The sequence below is a fragment of the Pan troglodytes genome, chromosome 2 (genome assembly GCF_028858775.2).
Source record: "Pan troglodytes isolate AG18354 chromosome 2, NHGRI_mPanTro3-v2.0_pri, whole genome shotgun sequence".
NCBI lineage: Eukaryota > Metazoa > Chordata > Mammalia > Primates > Hominidae > Pan > Pan troglodytes.
In genome coordinates, this window is record NC_086015.1 from 65,982,545 (window position 1) to 66,001,676 (window position 19,132).

The 19,132-nt window shown below is 40.3% G+C and overlaps 1 protein-coding gene across 2 annotated transcripts in view; it reads left to right on the top strand.

Moving 5' to 3' along the window:
- Positions 1 to 19,132, top strand: part of PTPRG (protein tyrosine phosphatase receptor type G) — a 733,384-nt gene that overhangs the window by 424,242 nt on the left and 290,010 nt on the right. For both annotated transcript variants that reach the window (XM_516564.8, XM_001174413.7), the window contains exons 3-4: positions 2,479 to 2,658; positions 16,180 to 16,328. In XM_516564.8, coding sequence (XP_516564.3) covers positions 2,479 to 2,658; positions 16,180 to 16,328 — 329 coding nt within the window. The remainder of the gene's footprint in view (positions 1 to 2,478; positions 2,659 to 16,179; positions 16,329 to 19,132) is intronic.

Here is a 19,132-nt window from a genome sequence, read left to right on the forward strand (position 1 = left end):
ATGACATAGGGGTTTTTGCAAGGCAAGGGTGTCTGAAGCATGAAGTACTCCAAAGAAGAATTAATTTGAAATCTGAAGTGGAAGATCAGTTTCAATTAAAATTGCACTTGAATGTATATTGGGTGGAAGTGTGAAAGCAAGCATGTAGTTGGCTTAAAGCTTCAGATTGTTACCAGTGAATAAATGAGTCCCACTGGTATGAACCCAGATTATATTTTTATAGAGTGATAAATTGTATTTTACCCATGTCTGGAAGGTTATGAGAAATAATATGAATGGCAAGTACTTTTCTGACATCACAGAGTATTTTTTAAATTGTTAGTAGTAGTAGGAGAATTATCAGGTATCTGTTTTTACAAATGATGGCTTGCATCTATTATTTGAGTCATATGTATTTGGATTTATTTTACTGTGTCCCATATCATTTTTCTCTGTTGAGTGTAATTTTATTGTACTGTAAGTTTCTAGAAGGCATGCATACATACACATGTGATATTATGATATTAAAACATTTAGATTCCATAATTTGGATTTACAAACTCAATTGTGGCTAAGTAAAATTCCTATTTTGGTCAGCCATCTAATAAATCAACAATCACTTTATTTGGTTTTTCAATGGATTCTTTTGGCATCTGGAAGAAAATTTAAGCTGTAGACAGGATAATTAGAGCCATTCCTTACGTCTCGTTCATCTCCTTTTTTTTCTTTTTTCTCCAAATATGTAGATGCAAGATGAAAATAAAGTTTGGCCAAAATAAAATTTGGCTAAATATATGGCAAATGCATACTATCCCTTTGTGACTCATCACAGTCATAGGGAATTTGACAAAGAGGTAAAAAAATACATGAGTGAAAAGCCTATGACAATTAGTTGTAATCGTGCAGTGAAGAAAATGGTGATGTGAACTTTTTCCAGATAGTAGCGTGACACTTATAAATGACTTAAAAGTGCCCCAAGATTGCTAGACCTTTGCCAGTCAGTGAACATGTTCATTTGGATAGTCTGTTTTTAATCTTACTCTTTGGGATGAGGATTAGGGAGAATGACTGAAGCATTAGAGTGAGGCTGCGGTATTTTCCAGACAGCAAAAATATGCATCATTTTTAAGGAGCTATATCCATTGCTCTTGCAGCCATGAAACCTCCCTTACCATAATGGAAAATACTTTCTGTGATTGTCCCATTTTTCTTGTACCATTATTTATATCTACTGTGAGCTGTTACCAGTTTTGGGGGAATGGGGAAAGCCATGGCAAATGATTGGGTGGCAGCCACTCATGTGGACTCTTATTTAGTGGTAGACAGGTTTATCTACTACTAAACTAACAAGGCTAGTAGTTAGACTTACCTACTAATAAACTAAACAAGATTTATTTGTGTCTTCCATTGTACGAGGCTAGGTATACAGGAGGCACAAAAATCCCCACCCATCTACCAGTATTTCTGTAGATGAATGTATATACACACATTAAGCTTTCTCATTGGGAAGCCTGTGTTTTACTTGCTAAAAATTGTGAAGTTTTTTCTTATCTAATTCTCAATAAAGGATTCAGTCTTAATCTTTCCAGCAAAAGTTGTTTCAGCAGGCTACTCCCGCTTTGTTGTGTCAACAAGGTTAAAAGTAGGATGCAGAAAAGTCTAAGAGCCTGTAGTCAACGTAATAGAAACTGCTCCCATAATATTTCATTTCCAAATAGGACAGGGAGGCAAATGCAGTGTGTTTTCTGTATTTATACCTGATTGGTACCTATTAGAATTATGCTTTATGGTTGTGCTTTCTTCGTTTATTTCTGTGGCATATGTCCCCCCAAATTCTTTATTTATATGAGTGCAGAGTCCAGTCTGAAGGTAACTTTATACCTGCATTTTCTATGAGAGAGAGGGATTGAAAAGGAGAGATGAGTGTCTTAACACTCAAGTGTACAAATGAGGGCCAAACTGAAAAATCTTTCACAATTAGCCAAAGGAAAAACCTGCCTTTATTGCCTCCATGATTTGTAATTCCTCTCATCTAGTTTTCTGTTGCCTTTAATTTTTTTTCCGTTTTTCATGTTTACAGTCTTTTATGGGCTAAGAAGAAAGTTGTATTTAGGATATTGCCCACAATAGCAAAACATGCTAACTCGATGAAGGTGCTTTTTTTGTGAATAAATGCTCTGCTTATTTTAGGAAACATTTAAAAATTGTCAAAAATATGGACAACCCTAACAGCCCTTCTACACAACTCTCTTAACCTGATTAAAGATAAAGTTAGCAAATGTTTGATTGTAAATCAAGAAGCAAAACTAACTTAAGTAACATCTTTTCTGAAATCTTCTTGTCACATCAGGCCAATGGCTTTGATTCATAGTTTTCAGTACATTCACCTCTTTGGATTGGGGACATGTTGGGAGATGCAGTGCTCAGCTTCCTAAGATTTATTCATTTCATCCCTGACCCTTGAACCATGAGGATTGAAGTGTTGTCTTCTTTCAACAGGTGCCTATGGTCCTGAGCACTGGGTCACGTCTAGTGTCAGCTGCGGGGGCCGTCACCAGTCTCCTATTGACATTTTAGACCAGTATGCGCGTGTTGGGGAAGAATACCAGGAACTGCAACTCGATGGCTTCGACAATGAGTCTTCTAACAAAACCTGGATGAAAAACACAGGGAAAACAGGTAGACAATGGCTTCTTTATTTGTCCACAGAGCAACAAGAACTATTTTTGGATGTCTCTGGTGTTTTCCTTAACCATGACTTGCTCCTTAAATAGGGCACATTGCTGTAGGGAGCCTAAATCAGTCCTTAGTTTCAGAACAAGTTATGTAACTCAGTAAATCACTCTGTGGCTAATCACCCTGTGTCTTCATTTTTTAAAAAATATAAACTATAGATAATAAAGTATTATACATCTAGACCTAGGGTAGTAGTGATTAAATGAGTTAGTAGATGTAAGGTATGTAGAAGGACTTTCAGAAAGCTACCCAATCTAGTAGCTACTAGCCACATGTGACTATTTCCATTTAAGTTTTAATTAAAAATTGAATAATATTAAAATTTGGTCCCTCAGTTGTATTAGGTACATTTCAAGTGCTTATCAGCCACATACGGCTAGTGACTACCCTATTGGGCAGCCCAGACAGAGGACATTCTCTCACTGCAGAAAGTTCTATCAGGTAACATTGTGCCAAATATGCAAATGGAAACAGAATTCTTATCTTTCTTGAGATTTTGCTTTATTAATATTTTTTATTACTTCCGAGTACAGATGAACTGTCTCATCCCTTTGTGTATCAGACCAGCAATTCAATTCTTCCACTTGTCATTTTGGGATTTGTGAATATGCAGCATCGTCTTTTTACCATTGCTAATGCGAAGAGCTGCCTCCCTCTCAATTACTGTTGTGCAAATATCAGTTTATAGATTGTCCTTGTAAGTACCAGAGAATGCCTTGCTGTGCTCCACTGTACGATCTGAAAATAAGCTCTGGGATGTTATATTACATCTCTGCTTAGTGCTACCTGGGGTTCTGTTGATGCCTAAAGATATTTTTCACTCTTATTACTTAACTACTTATAACTTTGGCCCATTAAAGCAAGTTTTTTTTTCTCTTTCTCTTTTTAAAGTGAACCCTTTGTAACCAAGGATGTCACTGTGAACCACTGTTAGTAATCCCTTTCAGGAGCCTTGGCTGTCAGAGCCCTCATGCTGGGCTAAAATGACTTAGCTCCTAGCCCTTTGGTGCTATTCATGTTGTAGGTCACAAAGTTGCCTTTTTTTTTTTTTTTTTTTAAATAACCTAACTGGCTAAATGGGCAGCTTTAGGGATCCATTTTCTTTCTTTCTCCAAACCATCATTTGAGATTATTCATAGCTGATTGCTTTGAGTTTGCCTGGCATGTTCATAGAATTGCTTCCCACTCACTTAGCGCAGTGATTCCTGGCTTTGGGCCTTTTTTATAATGCCCCCAGAAACAATTCTGCTTCCTGTGTTATAGCAGGTGACCCTCTCCTGTACCTTGATTCATCTATATGAGTAGCTGCTTAGAAAAAACTGGAGATCCAATAATGTTATTTGTACGTAATTTTTTTAATTTTTGAGACGGAGTCTCATTCTGTTGCCCGGGCTGGAGTGCAGTGGCATGATCTTGGTTCACTGCAACCTCCACCTCCTAGGTTCAAGCGATTCTCCTGCCTCAGCCTCCCAAGTAGCTGGGATTACAGGCATGTGCCACCACCCCCAGCTAGTTTTTGTGTTTTTAGTAGAGATGGAATTTTGCCATGTTGGCCTGACTGGTCTCGAACTCCTGACCTCAGGTGATCTCCTTGCCTCGACCTCCCAAAGTGCTGGGATTACAGACATGAGCCACTGCACCTGGCCTGTACGTACCTTTTCATCCTCACCTCTCTACCACCCCAGCACAGATTGTGTGCTTATTGTTACAATTCAGAATTTACCTATCAGTTGCCCTACTTTATGTTTTAAATATGGTGTTCTTAGGATAACCGCAATGAGATTATTTCTCTTCAGACCATCTAAATGTAGTGGGCGAGAGCTTTGCCACACTGGGTGCAATCAGATTGGAACTGAGTACCACCTCAGCACCACATTCTGGAAGGCTGTCAAAGACAATCACTGGGCTCTCTGATACGGTTTTCTACTTGACTTGCAACGCTTGACAGCCTTCGGCAAAGATAACACGTTTCAGTGACAGCTTTCAGCTTCGTATCACCAATGACAGGTTTTAGACGTATGTAGGGTTCACTCGATGCAAGTTGATTCATGACCTTGGTCTTCCAGAAGCTGATTATCAATCTGTGTCACTCTCCTGGCTTCCTAGAGTGATCCACAACCTGTTGCATATCTCTGAGTGCATGCACTTGATTTTAGAGCAAAGCTATCCAAATACGAAGCCATCAGTCTCAGAAATTTCAGAAGCACAGTGTTCTGAGAAGCAGAAATAAATCTTTGTTACTCTCATACAACTTATTACTGTAAAATTCGCTACATAATATCAGATAGGCCAATATATCGTAAATACTCTAAGATGATTCTGTAGGAAGGGTTTTTAAAAAGTGACAACCAGTTATATGCAATTTGAAACAAAGAACGTGCATTTTTGCATTTTTTTTTTAATCTCTTGAAAGAGTTTTAACTTATGGTGGTTTAGAAACTTGGGTGCAGAAATCAACTTGTGTTGTTTTGTTTTAACACTAATAGAAACTTCCTTCATTTGGTAGGTCTTTTTTTCTGAGACGGTCTCACTCTGTTGCCCGGGCTGGAGTTCAGTGGCATGATCTCAGCTCATTGCAACCTCTGCCTCCCGGGTTCAAGCAGTTTTCGTGCCTCATCAGCCTGAGTAACTGGGATTACAGACAGCCACCTCCATGCCTGGCTAATTTTTTTTTTTTGAGGCGGAGTCTCGCTCTTGTCACCCAGGCCGCAGTGCAATGGTGCAATCTCGGCTCACTGCAACCTCCGCCTCCCGGGTTGAAGCAATTCTCCCACCTCAGCAACCCGAGTAGCTGGGAATACAGGAGTGCGCGCCACCACCCCTGGCTAATTTCTGTATTTTTAGTAGAGACGGGATTTCACCACGCTGGCCAGACTGCTCTGGAACTCCTGACTTCAAGTGATCTGCCCGTCTCAGCCTCCCAAAGTGCTGGGATTACAGGCGTGAGCCACCGTGCCCAGCCATGCCCGGCTAATTTTTGTATTTTTAGTAGAGACAAGGTTTTGCCACGTTGGCCAGGCTGGTCTTGAGCTCCTGGCTTCAAGTGATCTGCCTGCCTCAGCCTCCCAAAATGCTAGGATTACAGGCATGAGCCACCATGCTTGGCTATTCTGTAGATCTTAACACGCCACATTAGTTCATAAATTTTTTAGAATTTTGGAGAAATGAGTATTTGCTCTGTTTTGTCTGGATCATATAAATTCAACTGAACAGTGCATATTAGTGCAGGCTAAATTAGGGTGGGGTTGATAATTTCCACATTGAATAATATTGATAGGTAACCTAATTCTTTTTTTTTTTTTTTAAGAAACCACCTATCACTGTACTATAGTTTTTTTGTTGTTGTTGTTTGTTTGGTTTATTTATTTATTTTTTTGAGATGGAGTTTTGATCTTGTTGCCCAGACTGGAGTGCAATGGTGTGATCTCAGCTCACCGCAACCTCTGCCTCCCGGGTTTAAGCAATTCTCCTGCCTCAGCCTCCTGAGTAGCTGGGATTACAGGCATGCGCCACCACACCTGGCTAATTTTTTATATTTTTAGTAGAGACGGGGTTTCTCCATGTTGGTCAGGCTGGTCTCAAACTCCCAACCTCAGGTGATCCGCCCACTTCTGCCTCCCAAAGTGCTGGGATTACACGCATGAGCCTCCGTGCCCGGCCCACTGTACTAGTTTTGAAAGATGGTACAATTAAGAGAAATGGGTTAAAGGGCTCATGGTATCTGTGCATTATTTCTTACAACTGCATGTGAATCTGCTATTCTGAGAAAAATTAAAAGTTTAATTTAAAAAAATTCATGTATCATAAGCCACATGGTCTGTCTTTGTGCCATCCATTTTATATCTATCTTGCATACCTAAAAGTATTTTAGAGTATTTTGTGGAACTTTATATTCCAGGAAATAAATTCAAGAGGGAGTATTTATTTTTTTCTGATGGAAATTTACAGGTCACTTATCTGTAAAATAGACTCTGTCTTTTGTATATTAAAATATGAATATAGAAAGTTAATATTTAAAGCGGCCTATTACATACAGACAGTAACTCTCCCATAAAACAGCTTAAATGTTCAGATCTGTCTTAACCCCCTGAGAGTGCTATATATCCTATCCAGCATAATCAATAGAGCAACTTGGTTGTACCTAGCCCACTTCTCGAAAGTTGTCTAAAATATCTTCACAAGACAGATAGCATCTCTCTATTTCTTCCTGAGGAGCCGTAACTATCTATTGTGCCAGTTCCCATTTGATTTCATCTAAAGTTATTTCCCTTTCTTTCATTTTTGTAGAATGAAAAGGTAATGCATTCATCAAGAACATTTCAAGACAATCTTGCTGTTCCTAGCATTAGCTTCCAGCAAAATGATCAGAATTTAATACTTAGATGGTGCTTCTGATGTATGTTAATAAGACGTGGCCTTCTATGAATTTTAACTATTGGGAGGGTTTTTATTTTATTTTTTTAAACTACTTTTTCTTATATCCCACACTGAGGACAAATAGTAAATGTGTTTACCACAAGGCATGCTACTTTCATCTTCTCACATTGTATTGGTTTATTATATTTTTTCTTTGCCTACATTCTTCCCTATTTGTCTGCATATGCCATAGTGCCTGTGATACAGGTGGATTCAAAATATGGTTATTCAATTCACACAAGAATCAACGGGAGGGAAACTATGTATAGATGGGGAAGTCAAGAGTCATTTTCTAGTATGTTACTGAACCCATAAAAGTAAGGCAAGTAGTAGGACACTGTTGCATTGAGTTTACTTTACCTGGCTCTTAGAAGTTTTCAGTAGAGTAGCAACTTAAGAGCACACACAGGCAAGCTAAATAATGAACAAACTAATTGCAAGCTGGTAAAAAGAGAAAAATAAAATCTTAACAACCTTGGTCATTTCCACATGCTATTTCCCTGACTGAGCTTGTGACCCAAGCTAAGTATTGGAGGAGGATGTAGCTCTGCTGCTCTGCTCAGACACAGGCCAGGGGTAACTACCCTTCCCCAAGGTCAAGCAAGTATCTGGAATTGAAAGATACTCTTTGCCCTGTTGACTGCTGCCTCTCTGCAGCCCTGAAGAGCCACTTGTCTCTTCCAAGGTCAGTGGAGACAAGGATGTGTGAGCCTTACTGAGAGTCAGCACCAGGCTACCACTTTAGATGGGTACCTTACAGGTTTTTTTTTTTCTTTTTTCTTTTCTTTCTTTTTTTTTTTTTTTGAGACAGAGTCTTGCTATGTTGCCCAGGCTGGAATGCAATGTCACCATCTTGGTTCACTGCAACCTCCGTCTCCTAGGTTCAAGTGATTCTTATGTCCCAGCCTCCCAAGTAGCTGGAATTACAGGTGCATGCCACCAAGCCAAGTTCATTTTTGTATTTTTAGTAGAAACAGGGTTTCTCCATGTTGGCCAGGCTGGTCTCAAACTCCCGGCCTCAAGCAATCTGCCCCACCTCGGCCACCCAAAGTGCTGGGATTACAGGCATGAGCCACTGCGCCTGGCTCATTACAAGGTTTTTGATAGCAATCTTCATGATGTCTGATTTCCCTCCAAAACTGATGGACTTTTGTGCCTAGCCCTCATGCAAGATGTGATCCAACAGTGGCATGGTTGCTCAAGTGTAACACGGATGCCTTTAATCAAGAGATTGGTTAGGAAGTTTCTAGGAAAAGTGTGTTTGTGTGTGTGTGAGGGGGGCGTGGGTGTGTGGGTATGGGGGTGTGTAGGTATTGTGTATGTGTGTGTCTTCATATGTTTCTGATAGTCTAGGCTTTCCGCCTGCCTGCCCGCCCGCCCGCCCTCCCTCCCTCCCTCCCTCCCTTCCTTCCCTCCCTCCCTCCCTCCCTCCCTCCCTCCCTCCCTCCCTCCCTCCCTCCCTCCTTGTTTTTCTTTTTCTTTTTTTGATAGAGTCTCACTCTGTCTCCAAGCTGGAGTGCCGTGGTGCAATCTCTGCTCACTGCAGCCTCTGCCTATTCTTTGTATTCTGTTGGACTCGATATGTCTTTCTCTACGGATCTCTCCACGAGCCTTTACATTTTTTGTTGTTTCATTCTCTCCCACATTTTCTCCTGTGTCTTCTTGCATTTGCCTCCACTGGGGCATGTCTCTGTCTCTCTGCCTGATTCTGCCTGTTTTCACTCCCTGCTCCTAGCATTGGCCCCCTTCTCTCCCTTCTTCCTGTCTTCTTTCCTTAGAGCTGGCCATAGAAGAGAACTGAAGTTTAAAAAATGTTTTTATTTGTTGTATCTGTGGAGTAGATTTTGATATTGACAATAATAACCTAAATGTGTTCTTATTTCAATAAAACCTCTCTTATCCCTGATAATATTGGATGGGGAGGGCCTGGAAAAGTGAAATACATGAATGATTCCCCAAATGTATTTTTGAGAGGGTTTCAAACTCACCTGGTACCAATCATTACTTTTATTTTGAATTATAACGCTTCCAGTAGCCTCCTCAATGTAATGATCCTTAATAGGTGTAAATATGGGACGATGATGGTAGACCATTGTGGAGTCATCATTCCTTGATCAACAGTTGCTTTTTTACTCTGAGTTTTGTTTATGGCACTGATGAATAGGTCATTTCACCTACAAAGAGACTGCCAAGCTTCTGATTAAGAGCAGAACATCAGCCAAGTAGACAGACATTTGGAAACATCTGGGCCCTTGGCATTGTTTATGTTGGGCGTGTCTAATATAAACAGTGTCTTTGTAGTACCCTGGGGCATCTCTGGTTAGCTTAAGGTTGCCCAAAGAAAGAAAATGTAAGTTTAATTTTTAAAATCCATTCTTTATTTGGGGAATGCTAAGTGTGCTTTTGCTCTACTTTATACATTTTCCTGTTTCAAAGGCCCACATTCTTTGGTTCTTTCATTCTAATACTATCCAGCTTTGCCTGAACCCTGGAATTGAGCTTGGAGCTATTTCACTGGGTCACTCTTTGGCTAGGTACTCTGCAAGCTGTGTTTCCTGTCTGCTAAGCTCCATTTTCTTTGTTATCCCCACAGCCTCAGTCCCCAAGTTCAGTAGTAGGAACTAGTTTTTGTGTAGACAGAAGCCTAATTAACCAATTACCCTGAATGTTACAGGCCATTTTTTGAAGAACCTTTTCTGTTTTAGGGTACAGCATTCTCTGCTAGACTCCTCCATCTTTCATGTCTTATATGGTTAAAAGTGTTAACTAATCTACCTTGTTCATCTCACTCAGTTTAGCAGTGAGTTAACTGAGACCCAGGATAATCCTGCAGTTTGTCATCTCTTGGATATCTGAGGTTGCTCTTACTCAGCACGTCCAGTGACTCTTTACTGGATTACTGCTATCAGCTCCTCACTTATTTCTACTGACCAGCATTGCTTTCCTCCCAGGCCTTCTCCACAGAGTAGCCAGAGTAATCTACTTAGTTCCCTAATCTGATCTTGCCTGTCTGTCTCTGCCTCTTTGTTGTTCTCTCTCTCAAGCATATCAAGGACTTCCCATTTCACTTGGGACAAACACAGACTGCTCACTGTCCGTGCCTCATGCTCTGTCCTCGTGTCCCATCCTGCTCTCTGGGTACCTGTCACCTTGGCTTTCTCTTACTCATTACCACTACCACAGGGCCATTGATTCTTTCTTGATGTTCTCCCATCTTGTTGGCACTTCCCCGGGGTAGCTCCTTTAACTCTCAGCTCAGACCATGACACCCTCCCCTTCTCTCATCTGGGGTTCGATGCTCAGGTGCTACCCCTTGTCCCAGTAGCAGGTTTGCTTCTGTTGTCTGTTTAGTTCTTGGGACCTGTCTTTCCCATCGGCCGTAAGTTCCATAAGGGCAAGAGTTGTGTCTGATTTACCCACCTTTTTCTGCCAGTGATTACTCAGTAAATATTTGTTGAGTGTTTGAAAAACATAAATGTCAATGTCTACAGGGAAATTAGTGGAAGGCTGGAACTAGAGCCAATGCATTCTGACTTTCAGACAACAGCGTTTCCCTTTTACCAGGAGTCCCAGGGCAACCCTCTGATGTCACAAGTATTGTGGAACGTGGTCTGGGGATCCCATCATTAGGGTCCAATAATGGTAGGCCTTTTTTTCTACCTTATACTCTTGGCAACGGTGCATCAGGGTAGGAGGATATGATAGTAAGCTGCTAGTTTTCCTCTCATCCATTTTTCTTTACTTTTTAGCACCTGCTGCTGTTTACTCAGATTTTGGTGTGAACATTTGCTTTAGCCTGTGTTATACACACATGTTGAATTTAATTTATAAACAGTTGGGGGATGTCCTGCAAAGAATGCTATGAATGCCAGGTACTTGGTCAACACTTCCAGTTCAGGAGAAAACTAATTCCTTATTTAAGATGTGACCTGACCCACGCTTTGCCCTGGCCCTTTGCATAGCCTGGAGCGTCTTTACATCATGGGGAGCCCCAAACATAGGGAGAATCTGGTGAAATCTGTGGATCCTTCCCTAGGGTAATAACCTTCCTAAAGGTTGCATAACACCAGTGCTATTCTATGATGTGTATGAATTGCTGCTGTGAGCATTCGTCATATATCAGCCCTTGTGAACCCCTTAACAAACCTGTGAAGTAGCTGCTATCTTATTCCAATTTTACAGAATAGGAACGAAGGCACCAAGAAGTGCATTAACTTTCTCGTAAGTGGACAGTGGCAGAACTAGGATTCAAGTTTGGACTTACTGGCTACAGAGTCCAGCTCCTAAGCTCCACGTGTGCCCCATGCTCAGAAATTTACTTCTTGTATCAAGAAGGTATAGACCTCCAGAGCCCATAGGTAGCCACGGCTATGGACTGTTGGCCTCTAGGTTAAGAAACCCTGAATTCGAAGCTTCCAGCTGCTTCTACTGTCTCCATCATTCTGCTTTGATTTCATCACAATCTACATTAATCACAGCAAGGATAGTTCTAGAAACTTCATTCACTACGTAGACCTTTCCTGTCTTTGCTCTTAGCCCATCTGTCCTAGTTAGTTCAGGCTGCTGTAACAAAATAACATAAACTGGTGGCCTAAACAATAAACATTTCTCAGAGTTCTGGAGGCTGGAGGTCCAAGATTAAGGCACCAGCAGATTCAGTATCTGGTGAGGGCCTGCTTTCTGATTCATAGATGATCCTTCTCACATTCCGTGGTAGAAGGGAAGGCAGCTGGCTGGAGGCCTCTTTTTTTCTTTTCTTTTCTTTTTTTTTTTTTGATGATATCTCATTCTGTCACCTAGGCTGGAGTGCAGTGGCATTATCTCGGTCACCGCAGCCTCCGCCTCCTCAGTTCAAGTGATTTTCCTGCCTCAGCCTGCCAAGTAGCTGGGATTACAGGTGCCTGCCACCACACCCGGCTAACCTTTTGTACTTTTAGTAGAGACGGGATTTCACCATGTTGGCCAGGCTGGTCTCAAACTCCTAACCTCAGGTGATCCGTCCCCCTCAGCCTCCCAAAGCGCTGGGGTTATAAGTGCAAGCCACCATGCCTGGCCTGGGGATCTCTTTTTTAAGTGCACTAATCTCATTCACGAGGGTTCCACCCTCATGGCCTAATCACCTCCCAAAGGCCGTGACGCATCATACCATTACATGGGGGATTGGGGTTTCAATTTGTGAGTTTCCAGGGACAAAAACATTCAGTCTGTAACACCATTCATTGTTCTCCTGTCTTTAGCTGTTAGCTTGGCACCTTCCAGTTTGTGCCTTATCCAGATTCAACTTTTCCTGCTGTTGTTTTAATTTTTAGATTAAATTTTATTTGTATTTATTATTTTTGTAGTACCGTTTTCTTCTAATTTACTTATTTCGTTTTGATTAAATGAATTGATTTTAAAAGAAAACTCTTTATCAACACCATTATTGGAAAAACCAGTTCTGTTTGACTGGTAGAGGCTTACTGCTAGAAATATGTCCATAATCTACAAAAATAAATCAACCTTGCTCATGTTATTAAATTTTAGGGTTATGCTTATTCTTGAGTAAAAGTGGCAAATGAATGAGTATCAGGGAACTATGTGGGTTATATTAGCACCCAACTATGATTTTCTTTTCTTTGATATGATCAAAAAGATAGAAATAATTCAGAAAAGGCAGTATCTTTTTTATTCTGTTTTAGTGAACTAAAAGCATCTACTCAATACTTAAGATCTCCCCCCCAGGCCCAGGCTGGGCACAGTGACTCACACCTGTGTAATCTCGGCACTTTGGGAGGCCAAGGTGGGTGAATCTCTTGAGGTCAGGAGTTCGAGACCAGCCTGGCTAACATGGTGAAACCCTGTCTCTACTAAAAATACAAAAATTATTTGAGCATGGCTACTCAGGACACTGAGGCAGGAGAATCATTTGAACCCAGGAGGCTGAGGTTGCAGTGAGCGGTGATCACATCATTGCGCTCCAGCCTGGGCAACAGAGCGAGACTCTGTCTCCAAAAAAAAAAAAAAAAGTCCTTACCAATTTGATAGACTCCAAATGGTATCTTATTGCTGTTTCTGCCTGTATATTCCTACCCAGGGCAGACTTCGGTGCCAGATTACAGAGAACTTAGAATGTAGAAAGAACGGTGCAGACCTAGGCAACAGAAAAGCGGAAGACATGTGGGAAAAGACATCCAGAGAGAGAAGCATCCAGAGAAAAAGGAGACCAGTGTCACATCCTTTTTGGCATGCAAATGTTTACATATTGCTTTAGGTTTTGAACATTTTCTTGAGAAGCCTTCTCACTTGCCTGCTCTTCAGAACGGACAGAGGTAGATGCCATCTCAAAAAAAGTAAAATAAAAGATCTCCTCCCAAATAGTATTTGAGCCACCCCTGCTCTTCCTATTGTCCCTGCCTAATGACACTTGTTATTGTGTGAGAAAGTGTTGCTTTAAAGTATAACTTTCTCTGAAAACAGAGAGTTACACCTGTGTGGCCAGTCTTCCGTGCTGTCCAGGAGCTCCATCCTTGATTCTAGAAATGAGTTTGAAAATAACCACCACTGAATATGTGTTTGCTGGCTTCCTGGCCCTGGATCATCTGCTTTCCCAGTGTGATTTTTCTCCAGGTGTCAAAATAGCCCAGCCAGGTAGGCACTGCAGTAATTATCACCATTTGAACAGTGGTAGAAACTGAGGCACAGAGAAGTTGGGTAACCTTCCTGAGGTCACACCACTGTTAAGTGGCAGAATGGAATTCCAACATGTCTTGAGCTCATATGCATGACATCTTGTGCTCTGCAGTGACTGCCTTCGGTATATTCTGTTTCAAACAGTGCAATGTTATCACTGGTCATCAGAAAATGTGCTAGCTGGGGAAGTTCTCTCATTCCAGTTTTGTGTGTAAACAAAAATATAAGACATTTTTGGAAGGGGTGGGTGGACATGTAACATGCTGTGTGCTCTGGTGAGAAACACTGTAACATGAAAAATGAGATTAATGTTTCAGATTGTACAGTTCCCTAATTATGCTTTTAATTATTCATATAAAACAAGTAAAATGACCCCTGACAGAGATACAAATGATTTAGATAAAATCAAATATTTATAAGATGCTGCTGATTCCCTGGGTGTATTGTAACAGATGCAATCAAAACGTTTTGCCTTCGTCCTGTGGATGCAAAATGTTATGTATGGAACTTATAACTGGCTGAGAAGAATCAACAGTGTTTGAAACACTACTGAGCTAATGCCTAGATGTTTTGACATCAGAACTAAAGGTATGTGGTTGGTATAATATAATATTTTAGAAGATATTTTATAATATCTGTATATATATTTTATATAAGATTTTAGATATTATCTTCTAAGATATTATATTTTAGGGGTCACACAATGATAAGTTTCTCATTTTTACATTTTTAAATGATTTGAAAATTAAAAGTCGGTAATATTTCATGACACATTGAAAATTTTGTCAAATTTAAATATCAGTGTGGTTAAATAAAGGTTTATTGGATCATAGCCTCACCCATTCATTTAAGTATTATCTTTGGCTGCTTCTGTGCTATAAAGACAAGATTGAGTAGTTACAGTAGAGACCAATTGGCCTGCAAAGCCTAAAATATTTACCAACTGGCCCTTTACAGGAAAAGTTTATGACCCCTGTTCTAAAACATGCCCAACACAGAGTGAAGGTGGCACAGTGCTGTAGCATGTTTAATTGGCACAAGAAACACTTGCTTTTACTTCATTTTATCCTTTAATTTGCTGTTCTACTAATTGAGCATTCCTTGTATATTTTTTCAGAAGTTGGAGTAAAACTGCCTTTTGAATGCAATAAAAAGGGATTTATATGAGAAGTTTCCTTCACTTGCTTTTAATGCTTCCTTTATATAGAGAAGTACTGAAACTAATTGCAGTATTCTAGAAATGGGTCATTAGCCTAGTCCCTATCTTTTATGGAGACCTAATTTTCATGCAGGATTTCTCGCTAAAGCTCTAACTAGGATCTCTTTAGGAAGAGGAGACAATGAGGATAAGTACTTTCCCATGGCTTACACAAGCTTGGCTTTTGATCACAAACCATTCGGTATATTGTTTGGCACCTTACATGTGTTTAGCAGCCAATAAGTATTTATTGAATGAATGAATGAATGAATCCACTTCTAGAGAAACAAAAAAAGGGAATATATCTCTTGAATAGAATTTGTTTTTTATGCATTTAGACATTATATTCCTTTTGGAAAAATATTTTTTGTCAGTGTAAATCCAAGTTATTCTCAATTTCTCCTTCCTGTATTTCAAGAAAGAGCAGTATATTTTTGAAATTTAGGGTTGGAATTTAATTGAGGTTCCCTATGTTGTGGATGCTTTCAGGTGTTCTTTGGATGGGTTAAGGGAAAATATTTTTTGCTTGAAACTAAAAGAAACAGTCAAGAAAACTAGTTAGCTGCCAGTATTTGAGTGACTTCAAGAGTAGATTTTTGCATTACACTTTCCTGGGTACTGTTATTAAATACAGACTCCCAACTGTCTTCCCACTTACTGTTGCCTTGATATTGGAAGCACCCACAAATTTTTATTTCCTGATATCTTGCCTACATTTTCTGACCAAAGAAACATGCCTATTGCATCTGGCTGATCATATATATTTCCTCTCTTGTTCCAGACCTTGAATCTTGGGGTAGCCCCATGAATCAGTGCTTAAAAAGAAAAATCTTGCTCTCTAGATGATTTTGACCATCAAGCAGTTTTAGGAGACACTGATTCAGAGCGACTTTTTCTCTCATTGTTTCCATTTTTTAAAAAAAATCTGTTAAATGGATAAGTAATTCTGAGATCATTCTCTGGAAAGTATCATGATTTAGGGCCAACTGGTGCTCTGAGAGCATTCTGCAGCTAGAATGAACTAATTTATTCAGGCGGGCGTGTTCAACGTATTTTTTCATAGGTACATGAGGACATAATTCATATCATGGTAATGGTGAACTTTATTAGAAGTAACAGAAAAACTCCATTTGGTTTTGAAACTCACTTTGTTTTCTTCTCTTCTTATTTGTTTCACACAGTCGCCATCCTTCTGAAAGACGACTATTTTGTCAGTGGAGCTGGTCTACCTGGCAGATTCAAAGCTGAGAAGGTAGAATTTCACTGGGGCCACAGCAATGGCTCAGCGGGCTCTGAACACAGCATCAATGGCAGGAGGTTTCCTGTTGAGGTGAGAGAAAGTCAAGATCTCAACGTGTAGCTGTGCTTCGGTCTTTATGTTAATCAGATGCTATGCCCTTACCCTCAGTCATTTTGCAAATCACACCTGTACAGTACCTAACTTCCTCTCTCTGGAAACCCTTTATCCATAGTATGGCAGGTGGGTATCCATCCTTGTTTCTCACCTTTGTTTAACTGGAGAAACACAGAAGCCACAGGCATCATGGTTTGAGTAGACTCACTACTGGTTGATGATGTTCATCGTGTGTTTCATTTGACACAGTTTCTTTTCACTGTCTGTTCCCATTTTTGAAAGGTGACATTTTGTACGAAACTGGGTTGACTTCATTTTCACCCTTAAGAAAATAGAAAAGTGGGCAACATGAAGAGGAGTCTCTCTCAGAACCTTCTCTTGGTAGCAAAGTTTTAAGTTTTTTTTGCTCTCACTGGCTGTTGAAAAAGAGGCTGTGGTGGTATGAGTCACTGTTAATTTTGTTAGGATTGATGGTGACATTTTGCTTCTGCTGTGTCAGTCTTCTCAGTGATCCATCCTGCTGGACAGAAGAAGGGTGTGTGTGCACTAGGTCAGATGCTGCTGTGTATCTGCTTAGAGCCAGGGTGAGGGAGGGAGCATGTCTCCAACTCCTTTATTAATGTTGAGTAGGGACAGCACATCTCTTCCAATGCCAACCTTATATATTTCCTTTAATCATGATTGTTGTGTGAATATTCTTTTGTTGTGATGAACATGTTTGTTTCTTGGTAGGTCTCCCATGTGATAAGCCTTAGAAGTGTGTGGAAGAACAAAATGGATGTGGTTCTGAAACCTGCCCAATAGTCCTATAGACAGTTGCTTTGGATAAACATAGAAATTGACCCTTCCGCTCTTAAAACTTCACACTTATGTTTTATTTGAGTTCCTTCCTCAGGAAAGGACCTTCAGGCCTCTCAAAAAAGTATCAAAGGGCTGAAGTTCACCAGACCATTGCACCAAATACCTCCTTGCCCCTCCTTAGTTCTTGTTTTCTTACACATTGTTACATTTCTTCCTTGCTATATAAATCTCTAGTTTTAGTCAGTCAGGGAGCTGGATTTGAGACTGAGCTCCCATCTCTTCTCTCGACTGCAGCACCCGATTAAAGCCTTCCTTGGCAATGCTTGTGATCTCAGTGATTGGCTTTCTGTGCAGCGAGCAGCCGGACCTAGACCGAACCCCTGGTGTTTCAGTAACAGTTCCAGCCGATGGCTGTACTCAAACATGGAGTGACTTTTCACTGGTAACATATGTTAATCAAAGGAGCTGCATGGCCAAGAAAGGTTTTCAACTGTTAGAATTTCATAGCTTCTAAGTCTTGTCCTGCTTTGATAAGCTGATGAATTCTTGAGACCCCCTTCACAAAGAAGACACATGCATCTATCTACACATAGATTTACATGTAACTGATAGGGTTTCATCATTCTCCCTAGCTCCTCAGGCCCATTTTTGAACTCTCTAAGTATCCTGGAAGCTCTGGTGAAGAATCTCTACACAATATGAAAGTAATATTTATTTTTCTATAGATGCTTATATGGCCATGTATATTTGTTTCTTATCCACTGTTCCTGGAGAAACCAGAGATAACTATTCTGAGAAAATGCTTCATGTTTTATCTTGTTTAGCTGACAGATTCTCAGTATCAGAATTCTTCCTGCATTAGGACTCCTCTATCTGTGGGACTTCCTATCCTAGTCACAATAACGATATCTTTCATGAGTTGGGTTTCTACTTAATTGGTTCTCTTCCACCCTTAAAATGGAATGAATCATTTCTTAGAAGTCTTAGCTTTATTTCCACTTGGAAAACTTTATTCCTAGAAGCAAAATTACATCATGTTCTTAAGTGTAGGATTTTCCTTCTGGTCTTGCTGACAGGTTCCCATTGGCAATATGAGTTGAAGGGGTAGCTTTGTGTCCAGCCAGCCTTGCTCTGAAGCCTCTTTGTCTTAGAATTGGGTTTCCGTTTGTTCATTTAATGTTGTTTTGGACAAAAGACCTGTCCTGAAAGCTTAAAAACTTAATCAGATGGCTACCTTGGAAAAGAAGACCTCTAGAGCTAGGAACTGGGAACCTTGCCTCTGTGTAATTACATTTCCTCATGCCAAAAATGGCCAGTTTCCTCTTTACATTTGATTCTGGGAATAATGTATCAAAGACATTAATATCCTTTTTTTTTTTTTTTTTTTTTTTTTTGAGATGGAGTCTCACTCTATTGCCCAGGCTGGAATGTAGTGGCGCATGATCTCAGCTCACTGCAATCTCCGCCTCCTGGGTTCAAGCAATTCTCCTGCTCCAGCTTCCCAGGAAGCTGGGATTGCAGGTGTGTGCCACCATGCCTGGCTAATTTTTGTATTTTTAGTAGAGACGAGGTTTCACCATGTTCACCAGGCTGGTCTTGAATTCCTGACTTAAAATGATCCACCTTTCACCTTTCTCAGCCTCCCAAAGTGTTGGGATTACAGGCGTGAGCCACCGTACCTGGCCAGAGATTAATATTGTTTTGAAACCTATGACTTTTGGTGAATATTTCAGTTTTACATTTCTCAGAGGGAGCCATTGAATTCAGAAGCTAATTAGAAATGGCAGCCACCATGCCCAGGCTTATTGTTTGACCAGGTTGTTTGGATGTTTTTCTTTTAAGTAATGTCAGATGGTAAGGCTGCCTATATCAATTGGGTTCCTCATTGAAGTCCATCTGATTCATAGCTTGATTTCTAAAAATGTGATAACCATATTAATGGTATATTTGGAGGAACTTGAATTTCAGAGATTAAATAA